The 25,476-nt window shown below is 39.0% G+C and overlaps 1 protein-coding gene across 1 annotated transcript in view; it reads right to left on the bottom strand.

The window, feature by feature from the left end:
- Positions 1-25,476, bottom strand: part of LOC149818746 (putative nuclear RNA export factor SDE5) — a 62,939-nt gene that overhangs the window by 27,992 nt on the left and 9,471 nt on the right. The window contains exon 3 of the mRNA XM_089986286.1: positions 2,019-2,044. Coding sequence (XP_089842412.1) covers positions 2,019-2,044 — 26 coding nt within the window. The remainder of the gene's footprint in view (positions 1-2,018; positions 2,045-25,476) is intronic.

The raw sequence follows: 25,476 nt of genomic DNA on the forward strand, positions 1-25,476 counted from the left end.
AAAAGGTAAAAACTTAAACTAACCTAGTTACTTATATATATATATATATATATATATATATATATATATATATATATATATATTTAACAATGCTCGTCTAACATTGAGGTCATATAATTTTACAATAGACAAATGCAAAACATGTATGATTCTCTTGTCAATGAATACAACTTTTCTACTAGCAATAATGGACAAGCAGCTCAGAGAACACCTAAACCTCACCTACATCATACTACTCGACCATCTTTACATCCTTCTCTTTTTATTTCTTATGAGTTCTTTTCTACCTAGCATTAAGTTTTTTCCCTTTTTTTGCTTTAGTTCATTCATGTGTTAAACCCAATTTCCATCATGAAACTGCCTCACAGCCTAAGTAGCAGAAAATTGTAGTAAAGAAATCAGTTGCACTTGAAAAGATGCATGCAAGGGACTTGGATTCAGATGGGTGTACAAAATAAAGACAAGAGTTGATGGCAACATTGAATGACAAAAGGAAAGATTAGTAGCTAAGGGTTACAATCAACAGAGTTTAGCACAGATTATGTAGAGACTTTTATTGTAGTAATTAGCATGACTAATATTTATACATTATTTATAGTTGCAGTCAAATATTGAGATCTTTGGCAACTTGACGTGAAGAATGTATTTTTTAATATAGATCAAAAGAAGAGGTTTGTATACAATTGCCACTTAATGTTACCAATACTGAATGGAGAGTGTGCCTACTTCATCAAGCATTGCATGGTCTACAACATGCACCTAATGCTTGCTTTTAAAAACTCAGTTGAAGAGTCAAAGGACTTGGATTTATACATATTAAGACCGTACCTTGTTTGTATTTTCTCTAGTTTTGTTTGTATTTTCTTCATCTAAAGGAGATTTTCTACTCTTACTTTATGTGGATGATATAATTATCACAAATACTGATGTAGAGCACTATAGCCAACACAAAAGCAAAGACTTAGATTGTTTGAGATGAAAGATTTAAAGGTTTTACGCTATCTCATGGGCCTTGAGATTGCTTACTTTAAGAGAAAATATCTATTGTCTCAGCATACATATGCCACAGACCTAATGGCCAGAGCTAGACTCGTTATGGATTGTAAGCATATGGACACAGTAGTCGGAGTTAACGCGAAGATCAAATCTACTGAAGGAGAATTACTTAATGATCCTACAGCATAGAAATAGTTTGATAGGAGTTTGATCTTACTTTAACTAATATCACTTATCTAGTGCACCTAGTTAGTAAGTCGATGAGTGATCTACCTATAGTTCATTTGGATGATGCATTGAGAATTATTTGCTATTTGTGACACTATGCATCATGCATTGTTGTATCCATCTTCCTCTTCAGTTCAAAGCATATTGTAATTCAGTCTTTGGAGGATGCAGTGAAGATCGTCATTCCACTATGTTTTTTTTTCTTGGTGATTTTCTTGGTGTAGCAAAACTCAACAAAGGATTGCATTGTCCACAGCCAAAGTAGAGCATCAAGCTACAATTCACACCATTACTAAAATTATATGGTTATGATGGCTCCTGAAATATATAAATGTATCCTCGTGCACATCCCATTGTGATAACCGAAGTGTCGTTCACATTACATGAATCCTGAATTTCATGAGCACACCAAGCACATTGAGATAGATTGTCATTTATATGTGCACCAGAAATATTTTGAAGTAACCATTTTCCTACTTTATGTGCGCTCCATACATCAAATTGTCAACTTCTTTATTAAAGCTTAACTCTACTAGGTTTTTCACTCTTGTTTCTAAGATGATGGTTCCTGACACACCATCGCAAGTTTAAAGGGCAATTTATACAGGGACTCGGCATTCTTTTTGTTACTTATGTACCATATTGAAAATATGCACTGGGTAGAGTATTTTACTCATTCTTTTACTGTTTCATTCTAGAACTGAATAATGTGTATATACTGAAAGACTTGAATAGAAATGCTATGGTGTTCCTCTTTGGTTCTCATATTAGGATTTGATTGAAGATTGCTATACCTGTTGGACATCGTATCCACAATTCCCTGCACATTAAAACAGTAATATATAAGCAAAACATGAACTAGCATCCTAGAATCTATGAAATAACAAGATAAATAAGGGAAACAATATAGTAGCCATGAACAAAAATCATAATCAATAATAAGCAATAGGATAGTAAAATCACTTGTAACCAGCACTCTGTGGCCCCAGATGTTGATGAGAATCTATCAATCAAAACAGATGCAATCTCATGGATGAGGCTCTATGTTTGAGTGCATCTTCGTAATCATAAACTCTTAGAAAGGTATGAAAGCATCAATGATTCAACAATCGAAACCATTTGCTTATGTCAAGGCAACCATGAGAAGCAAATGCAAAATTTGATGCTAATGATTCCCTGAACTTCAGAACTAAAATAAGCTAAGCATCCTTAAGCAGAAATGCTTCTAAATTTGTAAACACTGTCTTTAATTCCAATTTGAAATTACTCGAACAAGAGGATAATTGATAACAGGAAGATAGAAATGGCTTTCTCAGATAATTTGTTTGCAAGGGAGTGCCAGAGGATTCCAAGCATGAGGAGTGATGTTGTAAAGGCAACTAAAGAGAGAATTTAGAGGCTTATAAAGTTGCAAGGAAGAACCAGAGTTGTCAGTCGAGGAAGGGGGAGCGGAAAGTGATTCGAGAAGCGAAAGCAGGAAGCGAGGCACTTCTAAAATTTTAGGAAGCGAGAAGTGCGGGACGTTAGAAGCGAACCAGGAATCATCTCAAAAGCGAGAAGGGAAGCGAACCAGGATTCGAAGGGGGAACAAAAAAGGAAGCGACCTAGGATTCGAGTGGGAAGCGAATAGGAATCGAAAGGGAAGTGAAAATGTAATTATATTTTTTTTAATTTACCAAAACATAAGATTTATGTTATATAACTCAGAAACAGTCAAGCAAAAATATAAGCTATATAACACAGAAATATAACTCAGAAACAGTCAACCAGATTATATATGAATTACACACATACAGAAATATATATAAAAATGAAACACATGAACACAATATATATATAATATACATATAATAATAACTGAAATACAGAATATATAAAATAACTGAAACACAAGATTATCAGTTATATATATATATATAACTGAAAAACATAAACTATAGCAAAAACGTGAAGACCGAGAAAGAAACAGGAAGAAGAAGAAAAAAACAGGAAGAAGGAAAAGCAAGAAGAAGAAGAAAAAAAGAAAAGAGAAGAAGGAAAAAACAGGAAGAAGAAGAAAAAACAAAAAAAAAAGGAAAACAGGAAGAAAAAAACAGAAAAAAGAAGAAGGGAAAAAAGGGTATTTCTTTTATTTTTTGTTAAAATTTACAGTTTTAAGGGCTAAAACTGGAAGCTTGCCTCCCCTAAAGGGGAAGCTCACTTCCTATTTAAAACTTGTGCTTCCCCACACATTTCGGAAGTGCTGCGTTTCGTGCTTCCCCACACATTTCGGAAGTGCTGCGTTTCGTGCTTCCGAAGCGCATTTCGGGGAAAGTGCTTCCCCACTCCTATAGGCACTTCCGGTAACCCTTGGAAGGACTACAATGATCTTTTTTTGTTGTTTACAATGTCAAAAGGAAGTAGAGGATTAACCTGAAAGCAATCCCAAACCAGAAAAATGAATGAAAGTGAATTGTTTAGCAGACAGAATGGAGAGAGATGAACAAACACAATACACTAAAAAAGCACGTAAACAAAAAAAAATGCCTCCACAAAGAGATCAAACACGACACCTGACAGAGAAAAGATTTAATAAACCAAAGACCATGACTTTGGTACCAGATTGGAGAATGCAGATGCATGAAGAAACAAACTGAAGCAAGGACATGACTAAGAGCATAAATAACAGGAATACATAAAGAAAAATCTTCAAATAATAACTATACAGTCGAAAGTGCTGACTAGGCCCTACTCCCTAAGACAGCCACCTAGTTGATAGGGCCCTGTTTTTTCCTTTTTTTTTTCTTTCTTTTTCCTTTTTGTTTTCTTTTGCGTTTTCCCTTCTTCTTCCTCTTCTTTTTCTTTTTTTTCTACTGTTTTAATTTTCTTTTTTCTTCTTTTTTTACATATATACATCTGTTTTTTACAAAATGCAGATATGTACACATATATAATCTGATATACATTATATGTATACATACATATAATATTTATTTATACTTATCTGTTTTACACATATATTATGTATATATCATTATATATACATATATATGGGGGAAATGTTTGCTACCCTCATGGGTTCCAAACTCCCTAGTGAAAAAAATCTATTTTTATTTTTATTTTTTTATATATTTGATTACATGCTTGTTTTAGTAGAAACCAGCCATGTGCATGTCAGTTTTTCCAGGGGTTGATTAATGGCCAAAAATGTGCCAGCTTTTCAACCCTCAGTAAACCATATTTTTATGTTGAAAAAATATGATCCAAGGGTCATTTCCTGCTATTTTGACCATGCAGAGCACATCCATGTGATTAGATTCGGTAAAAACGACCTCCTTCTATGAGTTTCAACTAAGGGGTTTTGAACCCACAGCAGTAGCCAATATTTTCCTTATATAGGTCCTTATACTTTTAAAAATTCATTTTTTCCTTTCTTATCTCTTTTCCCATTTCAACCTCCTCTCTCTATATATAACATCATGCAGCCCCAAACCTCTCTCTCTCTCTCTCAACGCAGAATCCACCATTTTCTCTTTTCTATTCCTGCACCCCACTAATCTAATACATCCACCTCTTTCTTTATTTCCAATGCACCCATTCCCCCCTCTCTCTGACCCACACCAACCTAAAGTGACCTATCCCCTTATTTGAAGCTAATCTCAGATTTCCTTAAACGATGTTCTTACAATTTTTTGTTTTAATAATATTTTGATAACATGCATCTTTGTAAATACTTAGATTTAAATTTTACTACTTTATTAGCTCTAACTAAACATTTCTTCTAGAGCAAGTATCTTTGCCATCTTTCTACCCCAATTAAATGTTTCTTCCTTAATTTTTCATAAGTCCCTTAACTCATTTTATTTCTATATATAATTTATTTATTTATCACAATCACTTGAGCCCCAAGTTTTTCCTTCTAACACAACCAACCCCTCCGATTCTCAATACTCTCACTTTCCAAGAAACTTAGCCTATTGACTCTCTCTCTCTCTCTTTCTCTCTCTGGGGTTTGTTCAAAAACCTAACAAGTTGATTGAAGATGACAACCATGTCCGCCTCACTCCATACATCCCATGTGGTTCATCTTTGTTTTTAATAGTTCTCATTGTTATACAAGGCACAAACATGCATAATTATCATTAGATTTTTTTTCTTAATCTAGTTGGGCTTAAGAAAGGTTATATAATGGTGTTCGTGGATGACCTTCACTCTCTTCTTCCTGTATGCAACTACTTATATCCAACTGAAATTTTGTAAATTTTTATTGTTATACTCTCTCTCCCTCGCCCCCTCCCCCACCCCCTCCCCCTCCCTCATGCATTGACACGAGTTTTATACGTGTGTGTGTGTGTATGTGTGTGTGTGTGGTGGGGGGGCCTTCTATGATTTTCTGTGTAGAAATAATTATATACATGATTGGCTATTGTGCTTTACGATTTTTGTGTGCATCGCTTTACGATTTAAAGAACTTTTTTCTTTTTGTTCCTAACTAGCCGGATTAGTTTTGCCTAGCGATAACTAGGCTTTTTGGACCTTACGCATAGGCACCAACTAGTTTTTTACTACATACAAAAATAATATGCAACAGAGTTAGCCTAGAAGCCATGAAAAGTCATCATCATCAAGCCTTATCCCAATTACATGGGATCGGCCTTATGAGTCTTATTTCTCCATTATTGTCTATCTCAGGGTTACTGGAAGCACCCATAGGCATGGGGAAGAGTGCGTCCCTGAAATGCGCTTCGAAAGCGCGGAACGCGGCGCTTCCAAAATGCACGGGAAAGCTCATATTTTAATTGGGAAGCACACATCACATTAATGGGAAGCATGCTTCCTCGTTAACTGGAAATGTGCTTCCCTTTAATGGGAAGCTTGCTTCCCTTAACACTTCCTGTTAATAGGGAAGCTCCCTTCTCATTAGTGGGAAGCTTGCTTCCCAGCATTGGGAAGAGAGATTCCTTTTTTTAAGGGTTTGGACAGTTTTACCCTTTTAATTTAAACTTTTTTTACAAAAAAAAACTTATAGAAACCGTGTTTTTATGAGGGCAAAATGGTTATTTCAAAAATTTTGTGAAAAAAAAAACATATCGATAGGGTTTTCACTTTCATCACAACTCTCTCCCTCTCTATCTCTCTCATTCTCGGTGATGTCCAATGCTCCACCAACCTCCAGCAATGGGTTTCTTCAGGTATGTATGCCCTCTCTCTTGCTTTAACTATCTCTCAGTGTCTCCTTTGAATCTTCTTGTTCCTCTCTCGCTCGCTCTGTCTCTCTAGTCTCTTCTCTCCGATTCTCACTCTCTCTATCTCTCACTCTCGCTCTCTTGCTCTCTCTCTCTCTCGAACTCTCACCCTAGGTATATATATTTTTATATATTAATGTATAACTAAATAGTAACTAGGGTTAGCTTAGGATTTTTCTTCTTTTTAGTTGTGAGAGGACTAGTCAACATTTGTTGACTAGTCAACATAGAGAGTCATTGGGGATCCCAACGACTCTCTCTTGAGCCTCTTCTCATGTGTATAAATATGAAGCAAAACCCCACCACAATATATGCTTCTTGCATGTTTTGATATCAATAAAATATTATTCTTTTCACTTGTTCTTGTCCCTTTAGTGGGTGTTTGTAAGTGAACCTATTTGTGGTTCTTTGTGTTTATTTTTCGTGCTTTGGTGGAACCTTTTGAGTGTTCACTTTGTTGATTTAGTGAACATCTTTGGGAAACCTTGTTTCTTTTCACGGTATTAGAGCTTGGTGATCAAGCTGAAATTGTTTAGTGCATTGGGAAGCATTCCAGTCCAAATTTGAAAGTGTTTGAAGCTCTTTTGTAATCCCTATTTAAATGTTAGTAAGATCATGATTGTGTTTCAAGTAATAGATTGGTGGTGCTTGCTTGGTGAAGGAGTGTCCGTGCTCTTGATCGGGGATGTTTGTTTGGTGGTGTACTCATGATTTTCACTTTTGCTCTTGTTCTTTCTTCTCTTCTTTATCTCATTCTCTCTATTCTTTTTTTGTCTTTATAACAACAACAACAACTACTACGCCTTCATCCCAAAACAATTGGGGTCGGCGATATGAACCAACAAAGAAAATCATTATGGGTCTTCCACATGAATCCTTCTCCTCCATTCATTTCTATCCAATGCCATATCCTCGGCGAGGTTCAAAGCATTCATATTATTTCTTATCACCTCCATCCATGTCTTCCTAGGCCTACCCCGACCTCTTTTAACTAATATATTTTCCCATTTCTCCATCCTTCTAACTGTCACCATAAAACCCATCAAGCTAAATGATTCAAACTATGCAACATGGGCTTTAATTATGAAGCATTTCATGAGGGAAAGGGTTGTGCTGATTAGTGGATGGGTCGGATTTGGAACTCAAACTAATCCTTACTAAGATATCATGAGAAAAAGGGGTACCTCTTACGGAAGCGGAAAAGACCTAGGCTATGACCACATATGAGAAAAAATAAAAAGAGTGGAGAATGGAGCATACGAAGATTATGTTTTGGCACATTAGTAGTATTGATATCAAGAAGTGTTGGAGTCTAACTAAATTTGAATATGCAAATAAAGCATGAAACTATCTTAAGAGAATGTATTCTCTTAAAGATATTGCTCACATATGCAATTTGCAAGACAAAATACGTACTATGACTCAAGGACAAAAAAGTATTAGAAAATACTTTAGTGAGTTGTCCGACCTTTGGAATGAGTTGGCTCTTCTTGAGCCTAGATGACATTGTCTCGAAGACAGAACTCTGCCAAAGACAAATTGATGTGGAGTATTTCTATCAATTCATCAATGGTCTAAGACCGGAGTTTGAGTTTACTAAATCGGCTCTTCTTCATTAGAGGAAAAGTCTCCTCTATTGAAGATATCATTGAAGAGCTAAGTATGGAGAAAAATAGACTCAAAAAGAAGACATCGAAAGATGATGATGACTTGGTCCTAGCCGTATCTAGGTCAGGAAACCATGTCCATGCTTACAAACCACCACATCATGAGAAACAAAACAATGATCATTATGGAAAGCAAGGCAATGAGTTTGAGAAGAAAAAAATTATTTGCTATTATTGTCGTGAACCGGGACCCGTCAAGACGTATTGTCCTAAATTAAAGAGACCCTATGAAAAGAAGGTTGTCTCGGTTGCACAAGAGTCAAGTGAGCTCAAAACTACACAAGAATCAATCATTGGGAGCATATCCTTGACTCAACTTGTAGAAGTTCTTCAACAAGAACTTCAGTCTTTTCTGTTGACATCTTTGATCTCGATAAATCTTTTTGGCTTCTTGATTCAGGTGCCTCATTTCATATGATACCAAATGATGATATTTTATCCAATTATCGTAATTCAAGCAGGTCATGTTAAAATGTATCTCCTAAAGTCATTATTGTAAATATAAATATATATATTTATATACATAGAGATACATTTACATATAATATATTATATGTACATATATCCCTATATATATAAATATATATATTTATATACCTTTTTTTATTTTCTTACCCAAAAAGGGTATTCTTGTAATTTCCTATCTTGCGCATATTCCATTTGGAATATGTTGTAATTTTCTTATTTATTTTTTGTAATTCTTTTTTTTTACTTTTTCTTTTTATTTTTTATTTAAAGTGCATTGGGGGTCCCCCAATAGAGTCGTTGGGGGCTCCCCAACGACTCCTTTGGGAGCTCCCCCTTTGCACCTTTTGGCACTTGTATAAATAGGGGTGTTCCCCCCTTGTAATGCTTAAGCTTGAGAGTCTCGAGCATTTGTTCTTTTTATCAAATACATGCATTATTGCATGTTTGCTACTTTTACGCTTTTTGCGTATTTTGTTCAAGTGTTGTGAGAGTGTTTTCGTACACTTCTTTTATAAAGTATTTATGCTTGTATGCGTATTGTCTCTTCATAGACAATTTTACATGGTATCACAGCTTGGTTGGTGATAGAGGATTGTGGGATTTTCTTCTTTTCAAGTGTCTCGAAAAGTGTGCCTTCGGATCTTTGGAGGTTGAAGTGGTGGATCTTGCTTCTTAAATATTTTAGAAGAATCTTACGTAAGCTAGCATTTAGAATATTGTGTTGGTACGCCATTTCTCCATTTCTCTCTACTTCATAATGGGCGAAAAAGAGTCTCACTTTACTCTTGGCTTCAAATTGAATGGGTTCAATTATCATATTTGGGCCGAAAACATGGAGGCTCACATAAAAGGGAAGGGGCTATGGGGTTATGTGCAAGGCACAATTCCGGAACCGGAACCCAAAATAACCGTGGTAAACGGAAGTGAAATCAAGATTCTTGAAGGAGAAGAAAGGGTTAGAGCTCTTGAAGAGTACTCTAAGAAGCACGATGAGTGGGAAATGAAGAATTTCAAGATTTGTTCTTGGTTCTTTTCATCCATTGAAACTAAGATTAATGCCAACATTATTAAGTTCAAAAAGGCATCGGAAGCTTGGCATTATCTTGAGAAAATGTATACATCAAGGGACCTATCTCATAAGTATTATCTTCAAAAGAAGGCTCTCTCTCTTACTCAAGGTGAAATGACTATTAGGGAATATTTTGCCGACCTTTCCTCCATTTGGGATGAGCTTGTCATGCTTGAACCAAAATGGAGTGGAGAAGCAATTGAACTCTGTCACAAGCAACTTGAAGAAGATCGGTTCTTCAATTTTTTGAATGGGCTAAGGCCCGAATTTGAGCAAATAAGGTCTTCTCTTCTATCCTTTTTTACTCCTCCCTCTCTTGAAGATGTACTCACCAAATTAAGTGGTGAGGAGACTCGTATTAGTTTATGTAAACAAGGATCAAGTGTTCTTGTGGTTCCTTGTAATCATGAAGAAAGTAATGAGGTCAATGTCGTATCAAGACCCGGGAACAATGTAAAAACCTATCGTCCCCCTCATTTTAAACCACAAAATCAAGGTGAAAATGGTGGGCTAAGAGGAAAAATGAACTATAGCAAAATTATTTGTCATTTTTGTAAAGAACCCGGACATATCAAACCCATATGTCCTAAATAGAAAAAGCTTCTCGCAATGGCTACCACCGGTGTACCACAAAAGGAGGAGGCATCATCAAGTGGGTCACTCTCTTTAAATCAAATAGTGGAAGCCCTTCAACCTCTACTCAAGGGAGCTACCTCCGGTGCCGCCGTGTCTACTTCATCTCTTCCAAGTAAAGTCTCTTGGCTTTTGGACTCCGGTGCATCTTTTCATATGTCCCCAAACATGTTTTCACTTTCCGATTTCTCAAAAAATGTTTCTTCCTCTTTTGTTTCTACTGCGAATGAAACCTCTCTTGAAATTAAAGGTATAGGTAATTTTGAAACTCAAGATTTTTTTATTCCAAAAAATAGATTTATACCTAAACTAAACTTAAATCTTCTCTCTGTTTCTTAACTCTCGGACCATGGTTGCGATATTAAGTTCTCTTGTGATAAATGTTTAATACAGGATCGTCGGTCCGGAAAATTGATTGGGGAAGGCTTTAGAAAAGGAGACTTATACTATATGGAATCTCTTCAAGTTCCAAAATCTTTTTGTAATGTGACCCAAAACAAAGATATAAATGTATGGCACAAAAGACTTGGTCATCCTAATATCACCAAGTTGTCTTATTTACATTTTGCAAAAGACCTATGTAAAAGTTCATTTTCTTGTAATGATTGTATTCTCGGAAAAATGCAAAGTTTACCTTTTGAGCAAAGAACTATGTTCTCTTCTAAAACTTTCGAGACTGTTCATTCGGATGTTTGGGGACCCGCACCTGTTGTTTCAAAATGAGGCTTTTCTTATTACGTAATATTTGTGGATGATTTTTCCAGATATTCGTGAATCTATTTTCTTAAGTTCAAACATAAAGTTTTTTCGTGTTTTAAAACCTTCAATTCAATGATCAGAAATCAATTCAACAGTAATATAAAGATATTTAGAAGTGATTCTGGAGGGGAATATCTCTCCAATCAATTTAAAGTATATCTTGATGATCATGGAATTGTCCATCAAAGGTCTTGTCCTAAAACTCCTCAACAGAATGGGTTGGCTGAAAGAAAACATAGGCACATCATTGAGACTACTAGGACCATCTTCCAAGGCCATCCCTTGCGCCTTTCTTGGATATTCCGAAACTCAAAAAGGGTTTCGTTATTATGATCTTCGAGATGATAAGTTATATGTCTCTAGAAATGTAACTTTTTTGGAAAATGAAAGTGGCTTTGAAAAAAATGTTTCTCAACAAGAAAAATTTGATTATTCTTTCCTATTTGACCTATTGTCTAGTAATGATGATATATCCAGTGATGATGATGTATCATCAAATCATGACGAGGAAAATGATGGTGACATTGGTGAACATAACTCACTCAATGAACAAGAAAGTAGATTTTCAAGTGATTCAATAACCTACTCTCGTAGAAACCAAGACACCTTTAGAAGTGCTATTGACCAATATAGTGAGCTTGTTCCTACTATCGATCACCGAAGATCTGAAAGGAATAGAAGACCTCCAACTCGTTTTGTTTCTTTTGATTCTTTCTCGCCCTGATATAGGGCTTGTCTTAGCGTCATTCACTCTTATTTTGAACCAAGAAATTTTGAAGAAGCTAAAAAATGTATAGAATGGCAAGAAGCTATGCAAAATGAACTTAATGCCCTTAAAAAGGCTGAAACTTGGGATTTCCAAACTCTACCCATATGAAAGAAAACTATAGGTTGTCGATGGGTTTTTAAGTTTAAAACTAAGACCGATGGATCTTTGGAAAGGTATAAGGCTCGTTTAGTTGCAAAAGGGTATGGGCAAGAGTATGGAATTGATTATGAGAAAACTTTTGCCCCTGTAGCCCGAATGGTTACAGTTAAATGTCTTATTACTATTGCATCTATTAAAAATTGGAACATTTTTCAAATGGATGTGAAATGTCACGGGCCTATTTCCTTCAATGGGCCAGCGCGGCGCGACGGTCCTTCCCACCGCCGCAAGCCTACTTGTCAGCTCGCTTGCCGATCGCGGAAGCTTGTAATCAGAGTGCAAGAGAGCAAGAGAGAATAGAGAGAGAGAAATTGCAATCACAAGAAGCAATCACAATGAGGGTGAACAAAAGAAAGCTCAACGCATTTACTCCATTCACAATTTTGCCCGCAGGCCATTACAGTTCAAGTATACGGGCTGCCCCTTCGGGGTATTGATTCACCTGAACCGGGCAGCTTACATCAGACTCAACAAAAGCAAAACAGACTCTAAGTGCAACTGTATACTGTAAGTCGCAAGGGAACATGCTCCCCCCTTCAAATCATGCGCCGTCATCGGCGCCATTTGTTTCGTGGTAAGCCCTGACTTCAGCCGGGTAGCGGCTGTTCATTCGAAATGCAGGCTCCCACGTTGGTTCCGTTGTTTCCTCCCATTGCACCAAGTATTTCTTCGCTTGTCCCAAGTAGTTGACCTTGTGGCGAAGGATCTGACTGAGGTGCTTCTCGGCCCGTTGTGCTGCCAGGGCCCTCTGCATGATAGGAGCGCGTTGTGGCACACTGCGTTCCGGGTCTCCATCATCTGGATGGAACTGCTTGAGGTTGCACACGTGGAACACCGGGTGCACCTTGAAGTCTGGGGGCAACTCCAGCTTTTATGCCAGCTTGCCCACATTCTTTGTGATGGTGAAGGATCCCTCATACTTTCTGAGTAGTCCGCGGTGCCGCCCGCGGAAGATGCCTGTGCGACCAGGATATAACTTCACCAACACTTGGTCCCCAACTTGGAACCCTGCGGGCCGACGGTGTTTGTCCGCACACTTCTTCATTCTCTTTGCCGCTTTGTGTAAAAATGCCTTCGCCAACTCATTTTGCTCGTGCCAGTCGCGAACAAACTGATAGGCGAATGATGGCCTGAAGACTCGCTCTTCTGCAGATTATAACAAAACTGTGCCACATCAAGGAGCTTCACCCAATTTTTCTGATTGGCACTAACAAAGTGCCTAAGGTACTGCTCCAGTATCCCGTTGATACGCTCTGTCTGCCCATCTGTCTGCGGATGGAAGCTTGTTGAAAACAGCAACTCAGAGCCAAGTAACCGAAATACTTCACGCCAGAACTTGCCCGTGAAGCGAGCATCGCGGTCACTCACAATGCTCTTTGGTATGCCCCAGTGCTTCACCACATGCTTTACGAACAACTCTGCAGTTTTTTCTGCAGGGCACTCCTTGGAAGCTGGGATGAAGGTGGCATACTTTGAGAAACGATCCACCACAACCAAAATAGAACTGAGGCCCTCTACCTTCGGCAGACTAACAATAAAGTTCATGGAGATGTTATCCCAAGGACGTTCTGGAATTGGTAGAGGCTCAAGGAGACCGGCAGCCTTCTGGTTTGTCCCCTTATCTTGCTGGCAGATGAGGCATGTCCGCACATACCCCCTCAACGTCGTCTCTCATCTGCGGTCAATAATAGCCGAACTCAAGGAGTGCTAAGGTCCGCTCCTGACCAGGATGGTCGGCACACAGTGAATCATGACACTCCATGAGTAGCTCTCGGCGAAGGCTTCCCCACCGTGGTACAAAGATGCGTCCCCCTTTTGTTACAAGGAGGTCATCCTGTAGCCAAAATCGCCGAGTCTTCCCTGCCTGCGCCAGATAAACAAGGTGTTGTGCAGTCGGATCCTACTGCGTACCCTCGCGGATGCGGCTCAGTAATGCACCCTCCAAATGCACTTCAGAAGACTCTGCGCGCGCAGCTGCCAGTTCAGCCCTACGGCTCAGGGCATCCGCTACAACATTGGTCTTTCCAACCTTGTATTCCAAGGCAAAGTCGAACGCAGCCAAAAACATCTGCCATCGAGCTTGTTTAGGCGTCAACTTCTTCTGTGTCTGAAAATAGCTCGTGGCCACGTTATCCGTCTTGACGACGAACTCGACACCCAAAAGGTAGTGCCGCCAGGTCCTGAGGTAATACACAATGGCGGTCATCTCACGTTCACGCACTGTGTAACGCCTCTCTGCATCCTTCAGCTTGCGACTCTCATATGTAATCGGATGACCATCTTGCATAATAACTCCGCCAGTGGCAAAGTCTGAGGCATTAGTGTGGACTTCAAAGGGTCTCGAATGATCAGGCAGTCGCAGCACTGACTCTCTCACTAAGGCTTTCTTCAAGCCATCGAAGGCATCTTGGCACGCTCCTGTCTAGAGCCATATCTGATTCTTCTTTAAGAAATCTGTGAGGGGCGCAGCAATGAGGGAATAACCTTCAATGAAACGCCGATAATAGTTTGCCAAACCGAGAAATAACCGCAATTTTGGTACTTTGCTTGGCGGAACCCATTCCTGGATGGCCCTTATCTTCTGCCCATCCATACGCAGCACACCACGCCCCACAACGTGGCCAAGGAAGTTGATCTCCTCCTGCCCGAAGAGACACTTCTCTCGTTTGACACAGAGGTCATTCACCTGAAACACTGTTCGCAAGTGCCCGACATGTTCCTCCATGTTGTTGTTGTAGATCACGATATCATCCAGGTAGACTACCACAAACTTGTCTAAGTAAGGGTAGAAGATTTGGTTCATTAAAGTCGTGAATGTGGCTGGAGCATTTGTCAACCCGAATGGCATTACTAGAAATTCGTAAGCACCATAGCGGGTGACGCAAGTTGTTTTCGGCTCATCACCTTCGGCAATCCTCACCTGTCAGTAACCCGATCGCAGATCTAGCTTGAAAAAGATACGGGCACTGCCTAGCTGATCGAACAAGTCTGCTATCAATGGCAATGGGTACTTGTTCTTCACTGTGACCTTGTTCAAAGCACGGTAATCCACATATAACCGTTTAGAGCCATCATGTTTCATCTGGAAAAAGACTGGAGCACCAAATGGGGCTTTTGATGGACGAACAATGCCTGCGTCCAACATCTCGTCTAACTGCCTGCGCAGCTCCTTCAGCTCAGCTGGCCCCATACGGCATGGAACCATTGCAGGAGGCTTCGCTCTCGGGGTCAACTCAATCTTGTGGTCGACCTCACGTCTTGGCGGAAGACGTTTTGGCAATTCCGGGGGCATCACCCCTCGAAACTCCTCCAATAGTGGGGCTAGGGTCGGCGGCACTGCTGCTTCTACCTTCCCTTCATCTGCACGCACTGCAACTAAGAATGTTTTCTCCTCATGCTTGATACCCTTCTTCAGTTGCATTGCCGATAACACGGAAGACTTGCCTTTCTGCGTAAGGCAGTGCACTGTGTGTGACAGGTCTGACCCCATGATCGTCAACGTGTTAAACTTTGGCAACATCATAACATTCTGGCTTCGCAGAAACTCCATACCCAGAATCACCTTGAAATCGTCCAGGGGCACCACAGAGAAGTTGGCTTTGCCGACCCAACTCCCCACTTGAGTAGCCACATCTCTTGCTTCACCAAGGATGGGCTTGGCCTCAGAGTTTACTGTTTTGATAGTCCTCTGCTTTGGCCCAGTTTTCAAGCCCAACCACTCTGCCTCTTCCCGCGAGACAAAGTTGTATGTGGCCCACGAGTCTACCATTGCTGAAGTAGACTTTTCATTCATAATGACTTCTACGTACATAAGTTCCTTACTGACCTGCATGTTCTTAGCTGCGCAACTTCTAGCTGTGTTAATCGATCGCATGGCCCCCATCCTTGGTTGCATGGTCTCACTGTCACTGCATTCAGTATCGCTGCATTCTTCCCGTGCAGCATTGGCTTGCCCGTCGTCCTTTACAAGGCACTTTGGGCACTGCCTGGCGATATGTCTATCGCCGCAGAACCAACATGTCACAACCGCACCCTTGTTTCTATTGTTATGCTTCGTGAAGTTCTGTTTCTTTTCGGATTGATGGTGTGTCAACGCCTCACCTTTATCATTGCGCTGCTCATCCTTCTTGCCTCCGTGGTCAGGCTTCTTCCCAACTTTGGTTGATGGGGTGAAAGGCTTGCGTTGAGTGTCAACTAAGCGCTCAGCCGCCATATATGCATCTTCCAAAATATGGGGGTTGCTCCTTTCCACTTAAGACTGTGCTCATGGTTGAAGTCTCACAATGAACCAGTTGAGCATGTCGTCTTCTGGCATGTTAGGTATCTCTAGCATAAGCTTCTGGAACGTTCTGACATAGTCTTGCAACGAACCAGTGTGTTTGAGCTCACGAACCATCCGATAAGCCTGTCTCTGCGCATTTCTTGGCATGAAGTAGTTGCGCAACTCTACTTTGAAGTCATCAAAGGTGTCTATCACACATTGACCCCTCTCCATGTCATTGCGCTTCCGCCTCCACCAAGCGATAGCATCACCATCAAGTAAGGCCGCTGCAGCCTTAATCCTTAGATCTTCAAGGGTCACATTCTGGATATCCAAGTAGTCTTCTACTTGGAACAAGAAGTTCTCAATGGCCTTGCTGTCACGAGAACCATTGAATTTTGCAGGTCTTGGCACATCAATCCTTGATGGCCTCTCACCATTTCTGTCATTTAGGGTCACCGTCCGCTGCAACGTACGGTTCTTCAACTGAATCTCCCCTACTTCAGTCTGCAAGTCGGCCACTGTAGTCGTCAACGAAGTGGCCTGCCCCATTAATAAGGTTACCTGCTCTTGCAGGCTCGCCACCACATCATTCAGTCCATTAAATGATTCATATGCGCGTGAAATCGTTTTCTCATGCGAAGTCACCTCTTCCACCAGCTTGTTAACAGTTGCAGCCAACTCTTCTTGGCCCCGAGGTGAACCCATCTCCTCAGCTTCAGCAACTGTCTTGCCTTTGGTGTTGCGCAAGTTTTGATAAGGCGCCACGATGTCTTGCTCACAAATCGCAGCCTGTCGGCGTGTCTGTTGACACCGACTCCGGAGTCCCTTCCCCAGCACGAGAATGGGCTCTGGTACCACTTGTCACGGGCCTATTTTCTTCAATGGGCCAGCGCGGCGCGACGGTCCTTCCCACCACCGCAAGCCTACTTATCATCTCGCTTGCCGATCGCAGAAGCTTGTAATCAGAGAGCAAGAGAGAATAAAGGGAGAGAAATTGCAATCACAAGAAGCAATCACAACGAGGGTGAACAAAAGAAAGTTCAACGCATTTACTTCATTCACAATTTTGCCCGCAGGCCATTACAGTTCAAGTATACGGGCTGCCCCTTCGGGGTATTGATTCACCTGAACCGGGCAACTTACATCAGACTCAACAAAAGCAAAACAAACTCTAAGCGCAACTGTGCACTGTAAGTCGCAAGGGAACATGAAAATTGTTTTTTTAAATGGTGATCTTAACGAAGAAGTGTATATGGATGCTCCACCAGGCATGAAGATTCCTAAAGATAAAGTTCTTCGTCTTCGTAAGGCCCTCTATGGTTTGAAACAGGCCCCCAAAGCCTGGTATGACAGGCTTACCAGTGTAATGCTGGAAAATGGCTTTTCCTCGTGTTATACTGACACTGCTCTATTTACTAGAAGATCTAATGCAGGAATTGTGATTCTATTACTCTATGTTGATGACATGTTAATTACAGGTGCTGATGTTCAAGGAGTCAAGGGTATTAAGTCCGTCTTGACTTCAAAATTTGAGATGTCAGACTTGGGTTTTCTGACATATTTTCTTGGAATTGAGGTTGCCTATTCGCAACGTGGTTATTTTCTATCTCAGTCTAAACTTGCTTGTGAGATTATTGACAGATCAGGAATTTCTGATGACAAAGTATGCGAAACTCCTAAAGTCGTGGGATCAAAAATGAAGATTGACGACGGTGTTCCTCTAACTGATCCTACTCCTTACAGGCAGTTGGTAGGCTCTTTAATGTACCTTAGCATTACTCGACCCGACCTGTCCCATGCTATTCACATCGCCAGTCAGTTCCAGCACGCTCCTACAACCGTTCATATGAGTGTTGTCCTTCGCATCATCAGATATTTGAAGGGAACAATAAATAAGGGAGTATTTCTATCTTCTTCTTCTGAATTAAAATTACTTGCTTATACTGACTCAGATTGGGGAGGTGACCCTAGTAACCCTCACTCCACCACTGGTTTTTGTGTTTTCTTAGGTGAATCTTTGATCTCATGGCAATGTAAACAGCAACAGAAGGTCTCTTTGTCATCCACTGAAGCCGAATATAGAGCCATGGCATCTACCACCATGAAAATTGTATGGATTCGATGCCTTTTGGAAGATATGGGAGTGGTTGTCGAAGAACCAACAAAGCTATGTTGTGACAATAAAAGTGCAATTTATATTGCCAAGAACCACACATTTCACGAGCGAACAAAACATATAGAGATGGACTGTCATTATGTCAGAGAAGAATACTTGAAGAAGGTCATTGATCTACCATACGTTACGTCTGAGTATCAACTTGTCGACTTCTTCACAAAAGCTCTATGTTCGCCCAGATTTCATTTCCTTCTTGACAAACTTGCGGTTATCACACCGTAAGTTTGAGGGGGGGTGTTAAAATGTATCTCCTAAAGTCATTATTGTAAATATAAATATATATATTTATATACATAGAGATACATTTACATATAATATATTATATGTACATATATCTCTATATATATAAATATATATATTTATATACCTTTTTTTATTTTCTTACCCGAAAAGGGTATTCTTGTAATTTCCTATCTTGTGCATATTCCATTTGGAATATGTTGTAATTTTCTTATTTATTTTTTGTAATTCTTCTTTTTACTTTTTTCTTTTTATTTTTTATTTAAAGTGCATTGGGGGTCCCCCAATAGAGTCGTTGGGGGACCCCAACAGTCACAAATGTGACCATTGGGGGATCCCCAACGACTCCTTTGGGAGCCCCCCCTTTGCACCTTTTGGCACTTGTATAAATAGGGGTGTTCCCCCCTTGTAATGCTTAAGCTTGAGAGTCTCAAGCATTTGTTCTTTTTATCAAATACATGCATTATTGCATGTTTGCTACTTTTACGCTTTTTGCGTATTTTGTTCAAGTGTTGTGAGAGTGTTTTCGTACACTTCTTTTATAAAGTATTTATGCTTGTATGTGTATTGTCTCTTCATAGACAATTTTACAGGTCAAACATGTTTACTCCTTATGGGACATCTCTTTAGATAAAGGAAATAAGAAATTTCAAAAATATTTCAAAAGGTTTTTCTATTCAAAAAATTAGATATATTCCGAAGTTAAATTTAAATCTTTTATTCGTCTCTCAATTATCTGACCATGGGTATAATGTTTTTTTCTCTTCTATTGGTTGTCGAGTGTAGGATCGTCAATCAGGAAAGTTGATTGAGGAAGGCCACAAAAGAGGCTTATACTACATGGATTTTTTGGAAATACCCAAATAATACTTTTGCCTACAATGTTCAGAAACTTTATTTGGATTTATAGCATAAAAGACTTGGTTATCCTAATGTATACAAAATCCAGCACTTTCCAAATATAGAAAATTTTTGTAATCTTGAAAATTTTACATGTGAAAGTTATATTTTTGCTAAATGAAAAGATTGTTATTCCAAGAAATATCTTTTGTCTCTACATGACCACTTGAGTTAGTGCATTCAGATGTTTGGGACCCAACACCTATTATATCTAAAGGTGGGTTTACATATTATGTAAACTTTGTTGATGATTTTACTAGACACACGTGGATTTATTTTCTTATACACAAATATGAAGTTTTTTCATATTTTCAAATATTTCACAATTTGGTTAAAAATAAATTTCAAAGAGATGTCTCTATCTTTCGCAATGATTCAAGTGGAGAATTTTTATCAAAAAAATTTAAAAATTACCTAAAATCAAATGGTATTTTACATTAAAAATCTTGTCCCTATACTCCATTACAAAATGGCTTAGCCGAAAGAAAGCATAGGCATATCATAGAAATCACAAAAACTTTGCTTATTTCAATCTAAGTACCTAAAGAATTTTGGGTTGAAGCCACGTTGAGTCGTTGACTGCAGTTTATCTTATTAACAAAATGACATTTGACTCTTTGAAAAATGTAGCACTAGTTGAAAAACTTTTTAAAGTTACCGTTGATTATTCTATATTAAGAGTTTTTATGTGCAAATGTTTTGTTTTCACTAATAAAAATGATAAACTTTCTCCCTGTGTTATTCCTTATGTCTTTTTGGGATATGCAAATAAACAAAAAGGCTATAATGCTTTGATTTTAAAAATAAAAAATGGTATAGTTCAAGAAATGTGTATTTCTTAGAAATAGAAAAAAATTTGAATTTGAAAACCCTAAGAAAATAACTGAGTATTCTTTCCTGTTGGATCTAATTCCAAAGTTTGGTGATTGTGATGTTGATCTTGATGAAGATCAGGAAATCAGAAATGATACAGTGAGGAAAGAAGAATCTCGTGATAATGAGATAAGTATAAAACAACCTCGAGATCAAAATTGCATCCAATATTCCTGACGTAGTAATTTTGAACATCCATGTGCCCTTGAAAATATACTAATAATGAAAACCATGCAGAAATACAAACTAAAAGGTCATCTAGAGTATCAAAACCCCCTAAAAAAATTGTGTCCTATGAGTCTTTTTCACCTAAGTATCAAATTTATATTACGTTAATACATTCCTATATAAAACCTTCAAACTATGCTGAAGCAAAGGAACATCCTGAATGAGTAGAAGCCATGAAGGTAGAATTAGATGCTTTAGAAAAAATGAATACCTAGGTTGTCCAAGATATTCTCATAGGAAAGAAACTCATAGGTTGTCAATGGGTGTGCAAGATAAAAAACAAGAGTGATGAAACTCTTGAAAGGTACACAGCTAGGTTAGTTGCTAAGGGATACTCTCAAGAATATGGAATAGATTATGAGAAAACCTTTGCTCTAGTTGCTAGGATGACCACAGTTAGAACTGTAGTAGCCCTTGCCTTTGTGAAGAAGTGACCTATATATCAAATGGATGTTAAGAATGCATTTCTCAATGGAAAAATGGTTGAAAAAGTCTATATGGAAGCACCGCCTAGTATAATTATTTCTAAAAAAAAGACTCTTCGTTTAGATAAGGCCATGTATGGCCTTAAACAAGCGCCAAAGGCCTGGTATGATGGGTTTAATCAAGTTATACTAGATGTTGGATTTCAATCTTGTCTAACTGACATAGCTTTGTTTATTAAGATTTTTGATGCAGGTATTATTATTATTCTCATTTATGTGTACAACATGATCATCATAGGAGGTGATAAATAGGGAGTTGAACACATTAAAAGACTTCTCAAAACACATTTTGAAATGACTGATTTGGGCTTTTTAAAATATTTTCTTGGTATAGAAGTTTTTTATTCTTTTAGAGGTTATTTACTGACTCAATCTAAATTTACTTTAGATATTGTTGTCAGGTCTGAAATCTCAAATGATAAAGGTTGACACTCTCAAAGTTGTAAATGTCAAAATGAAAATTGATTAGGAGAATTGCTTAAAAATCCAACACCATACAGACAACTTATCGGGGCATTGTTATATCTCTTAATTACGAGACCTGACATTACGCATGCATCGACGCAGCGAGCCAGTTTCAGCATGCTCCCACCATTGTTCATATGGGAGCAATTTTGTATATTATTAGATATATCAAAACTTCTATTTTTCGAAGACTTTTTTTGTTTACTTCTTCATCATTAGATTTAATTATTTATATTGATGCTAATTGGGGAGATAATCTAAATAACTGACATTCAACCACTGTTTTTTTGTGTGTATTTTGGTGACTCATTGATTTCACGAAGGTATAAGAAACAACAGAAAGTTTTTCTCTCTTCAATTGAAGCAGAATATTGTGTCATGGCTACAACCACTATGGACATGGTCTGGCTAAGAAGATTGGTGGTTGACATAGGCATTCAGATTAAAGGAGCATCACAACTGTGTGGTGACAACAAAAGTTTCATTTACATTGTCAGCAACCAGACTTTTCACGAATGAACCAAATACATTGAGATTGACAGTCACTATATACAAGAGGAATATCTACATGGCACTATCGATCTTCCTTATGTCAATTCAGAATATCAATTGGCAGATTTTTTCACCAAACCTCTTGTTGCTCTTAGATTTCACTTTCTCTTGAACAAACTTTTGGTTATCCAACTGTAAGTTTGAAGGGGAGTGTTAAAAATGTAAATATACACATATATATATATAACTAGATAGTAACTCGGGTTAGCTTAGGGTTTTTCTTCTTTTTAGTTGTGAGAGGACTAGTCAACATTTATTGACTATGTTGAGATTAAGAGGTTTTAAGTTTTAAGTTTATATTGTTGAGAATAGGTGGTTTTAAGTTAAGTCTTTTTATATTAGAGGCTATTTGAAGTTATTTTTTCATAATGGGCTTAGATGTAATTATTCTTTTTAGCCTCTCTCTATTTAACATAGAGAGAAGCCCTAATAATAATAAAAAAGTGTTTTCTCTGTGCAGTCGTCTCTCCCTCTCACTCTCTCTTCTATCTTTCCCTCTATCTCTATCTCTCTACCTAGGGTTTGGTGCTTTCAACATGGTATCAGAGCCATCGATCGTGGGAGCGTGATTGATCGTGATCAAACTATCATGGAAGCGTGATCGAAAAGCGTCTGTTAATAAGGTCAGCTGGTTAGGTTTCTGTGTAAGATCTGATGACAGATCTGGAGATCTGTCATCAGATCTAAGGAAGCAGGATGTGTGTCCCCCTGCAGTTTTGGTAGCTCCTCTTTTCTTTTTGAGATTCCCAGTTGCCGAATTTTTATCCCTGCCGAGATTTTCTGCCCTGATTTTCTGTTGTGATGTCGTGATCCCCTGCCATGATTCCTTGTTGTGGTTCTATGTCGTGATGCTGTAATTTCCTGCACTGTATTGTTGCCGAGTTCGTTTATTGTCGTGGTTTCTGTGAATATATGGTTGGGAGTATCGTGGTTCCTGCACTGTATTGTTGCCGAGTTCTTTGAAGGTCTATGCTTCTGCGTGCTCAAGTTATCGTTGGTTGTGAATCTGGATGGTGAGTTCATCTCAAATTCTATTTGGTGAGCAGGTGTCGTGATTTCTAGTTTTTGCGTGCTCATACTATAGTTGGTCGTGAATCTGAGTGTTGAGTTCGTCTCAGATTCTATTTTGTTGTTCGATTTCAGAAGATGAATATTAGCAGTCGTGATTCCCTGCTGTGTTGTGATCTGTTTGGCTGGAAAGTGTGTGCAGTGAAAGCAGCATGTTAATTTTTTTTTAAGTAGCAGGCGTGATTCCCTGCAGTGTGGGAAAATATTTTGTCTGTGGAAATTTTTTTTGTCGAGGGATTATGTGTTGAGTTCTGCTACTGGTTGTCTTAGTGGCTGATGCGTGATGATAACACGCGATATTCCCTGTGTCGCTTGAAGCCGGTCGAGATTTTATCTCTGGTGTGGAAAACTGTGTAGTCGCGGAAAACTGATGTGTGATAGTCTGAAAACCAGACACATCGTTATCGTGTTGGATGTGTGATCTTGATTTGTAACCAAGAGCCATCAGCGGTTGAGGTGGAAGGTGCTGGTCAAGTTTCTTTAAAAAAAAATTAAGTTTGGATCTGAATAGTAGCAGGTCGTATTTCTCAGATTTCATTGGAGAAATCAAAACTTGATATAGTCGGGTTCGTAGTTTATTGTGGGTGTGCACGTGTGGTTGCTCCTTCATTTTGTGAATCTAGTCAATTAGTTTATATTATGGCTCAAGTGGTTAAATCAGATGCAGATTCCTCCAATGATTATGTAACACTTAGCAAGGATGAATATGACGAATTCCTTGCTTTACGATCATCCACTTTGAAGTCTTTTGTTGCGGAGGTTGTGTGCTCAGCAGGTGATGGCCTATCTGGTCAAGGTGATAGGTGGATCATTGATTCTGGAGCCTCTGGTCACTTGTGCAGAAATTCAAGTAATTTTTTGGGTTTAAAACCTGTAACTGGTCAAAAAGGGGTACGTCTTGCTGATGGTAGTTCTTCCCCAATTGTAGGGCAGGGAAGCATGTCTATTACTCCTACTCTTCAATTGTCGCATGTTCTTCATGCTCCTTCGTTTCCACAGAATTTACTATCCGTTAGTCGAATGACAAAAGATTTGAATTGTAGAGTGGTTTTTTATCCTATGGGGTGCACCTTTCAGGACTTGCTGACAGGGAGAAAGATTGGTGGCGGCTATGAGGAAGGTGGTCTGTATTACCTACACCAACCAGAAGTTTCGGCCTATTCTGCTGGTATATCATCCTCAAGTCCTCTATTGTGGCATCATCGTTTGGGTCACCTTCCAGTAACAAAACTTCGTCGTGTCATTTCTCATATACCTCCCTCAGTTTCTTTTCAGTGTGAAACATGTCAATTGAGAAAACATAGTCGAAGCTCTTTCCCCACTAGTAAGAGTTTGTCAAGTCAAGGATTGTTTGATCTTCTTCATGTCGATGTGTGGGGTCCGAGTAGGATTCCAAATAGGTCTCAGTGTCGTTATTATCTAGTTATTGTTGATGACTTCTCAAGGTTATCGTGGGTGTTCCTGTTAAAAGATCTGTCTCAAGGTCCTGTCATTCTTAAATCTTTAATTGCCGAGATAAAAACTCAATTTGATGTATGTGTTAAAATTGTTCGCACTGACAATGCTCTTGAGTTCAAATCCAAAGACTTACTTCAATTTTATTCTGGTAATGGGATTCAACCTCAATTTACATGCCCCCATACCTCCCAGCAAAATGGGGTGGCTGAGAGGAAACATAGACAAATCCTTAATGTTGCTCGGTGCCTTATGATTCAATCCAATATGCTTGCTTCATACTGGGGCGATGCGGTTCTGACAGCAGGTTTTCTGATAAATCGCATGCCGTCAAGCTCTGTAGAAGACCAGATCCCTATTCAAATTCTCCATCCAGAGGCTCCTCTCTTCCCTATCCCCCCTAAAGTTTTTGGATGTGTGTGTTTTGTGCATAAGCTGGGTCCGGATCAAGATAAACTTGTTGCGCAGTCTATTAAATGTGTTTTCCTTGGGTATCCTAAAAACCAAAAAGGATATCGTTGCTACGACCCTATATCTCATAAAGAGTATGTTAGTGCGAACGTTACCTTCTTTGAGTCTATTCCTTATTTTTCAAGTACTACTCCCAGACTACAGGAGAGCCTTTGTGATATCCTTCCTCTGCCGATTCCTCCCTTTCCGTTAGAGTCGCTTCCTCCTCAGTCCTTGGTTTCAGTGTCGGGTGTGTCTCGCTTCTGAAACCCTCCCATAGTATACACGCACAGGGTGCCTCCTACCTCCATGCCGCCATCACCTCCTTCTCCTCAGGTAAGTATTTC

The sequence above is a fragment of the Nuphar pumila genome, chromosome 13 (genome assembly GCF_984573655.1).
Source record: "Nuphar pumila chromosome 13, dmNupPumi1.hap1.1, whole genome shotgun sequence".
NCBI classification, from domain to species: domain Eukaryota; kingdom Viridiplantae; phylum Streptophyta; class Magnoliopsida; order Nymphaeales; family Nymphaeaceae; genus Nuphar; species Nuphar pumila.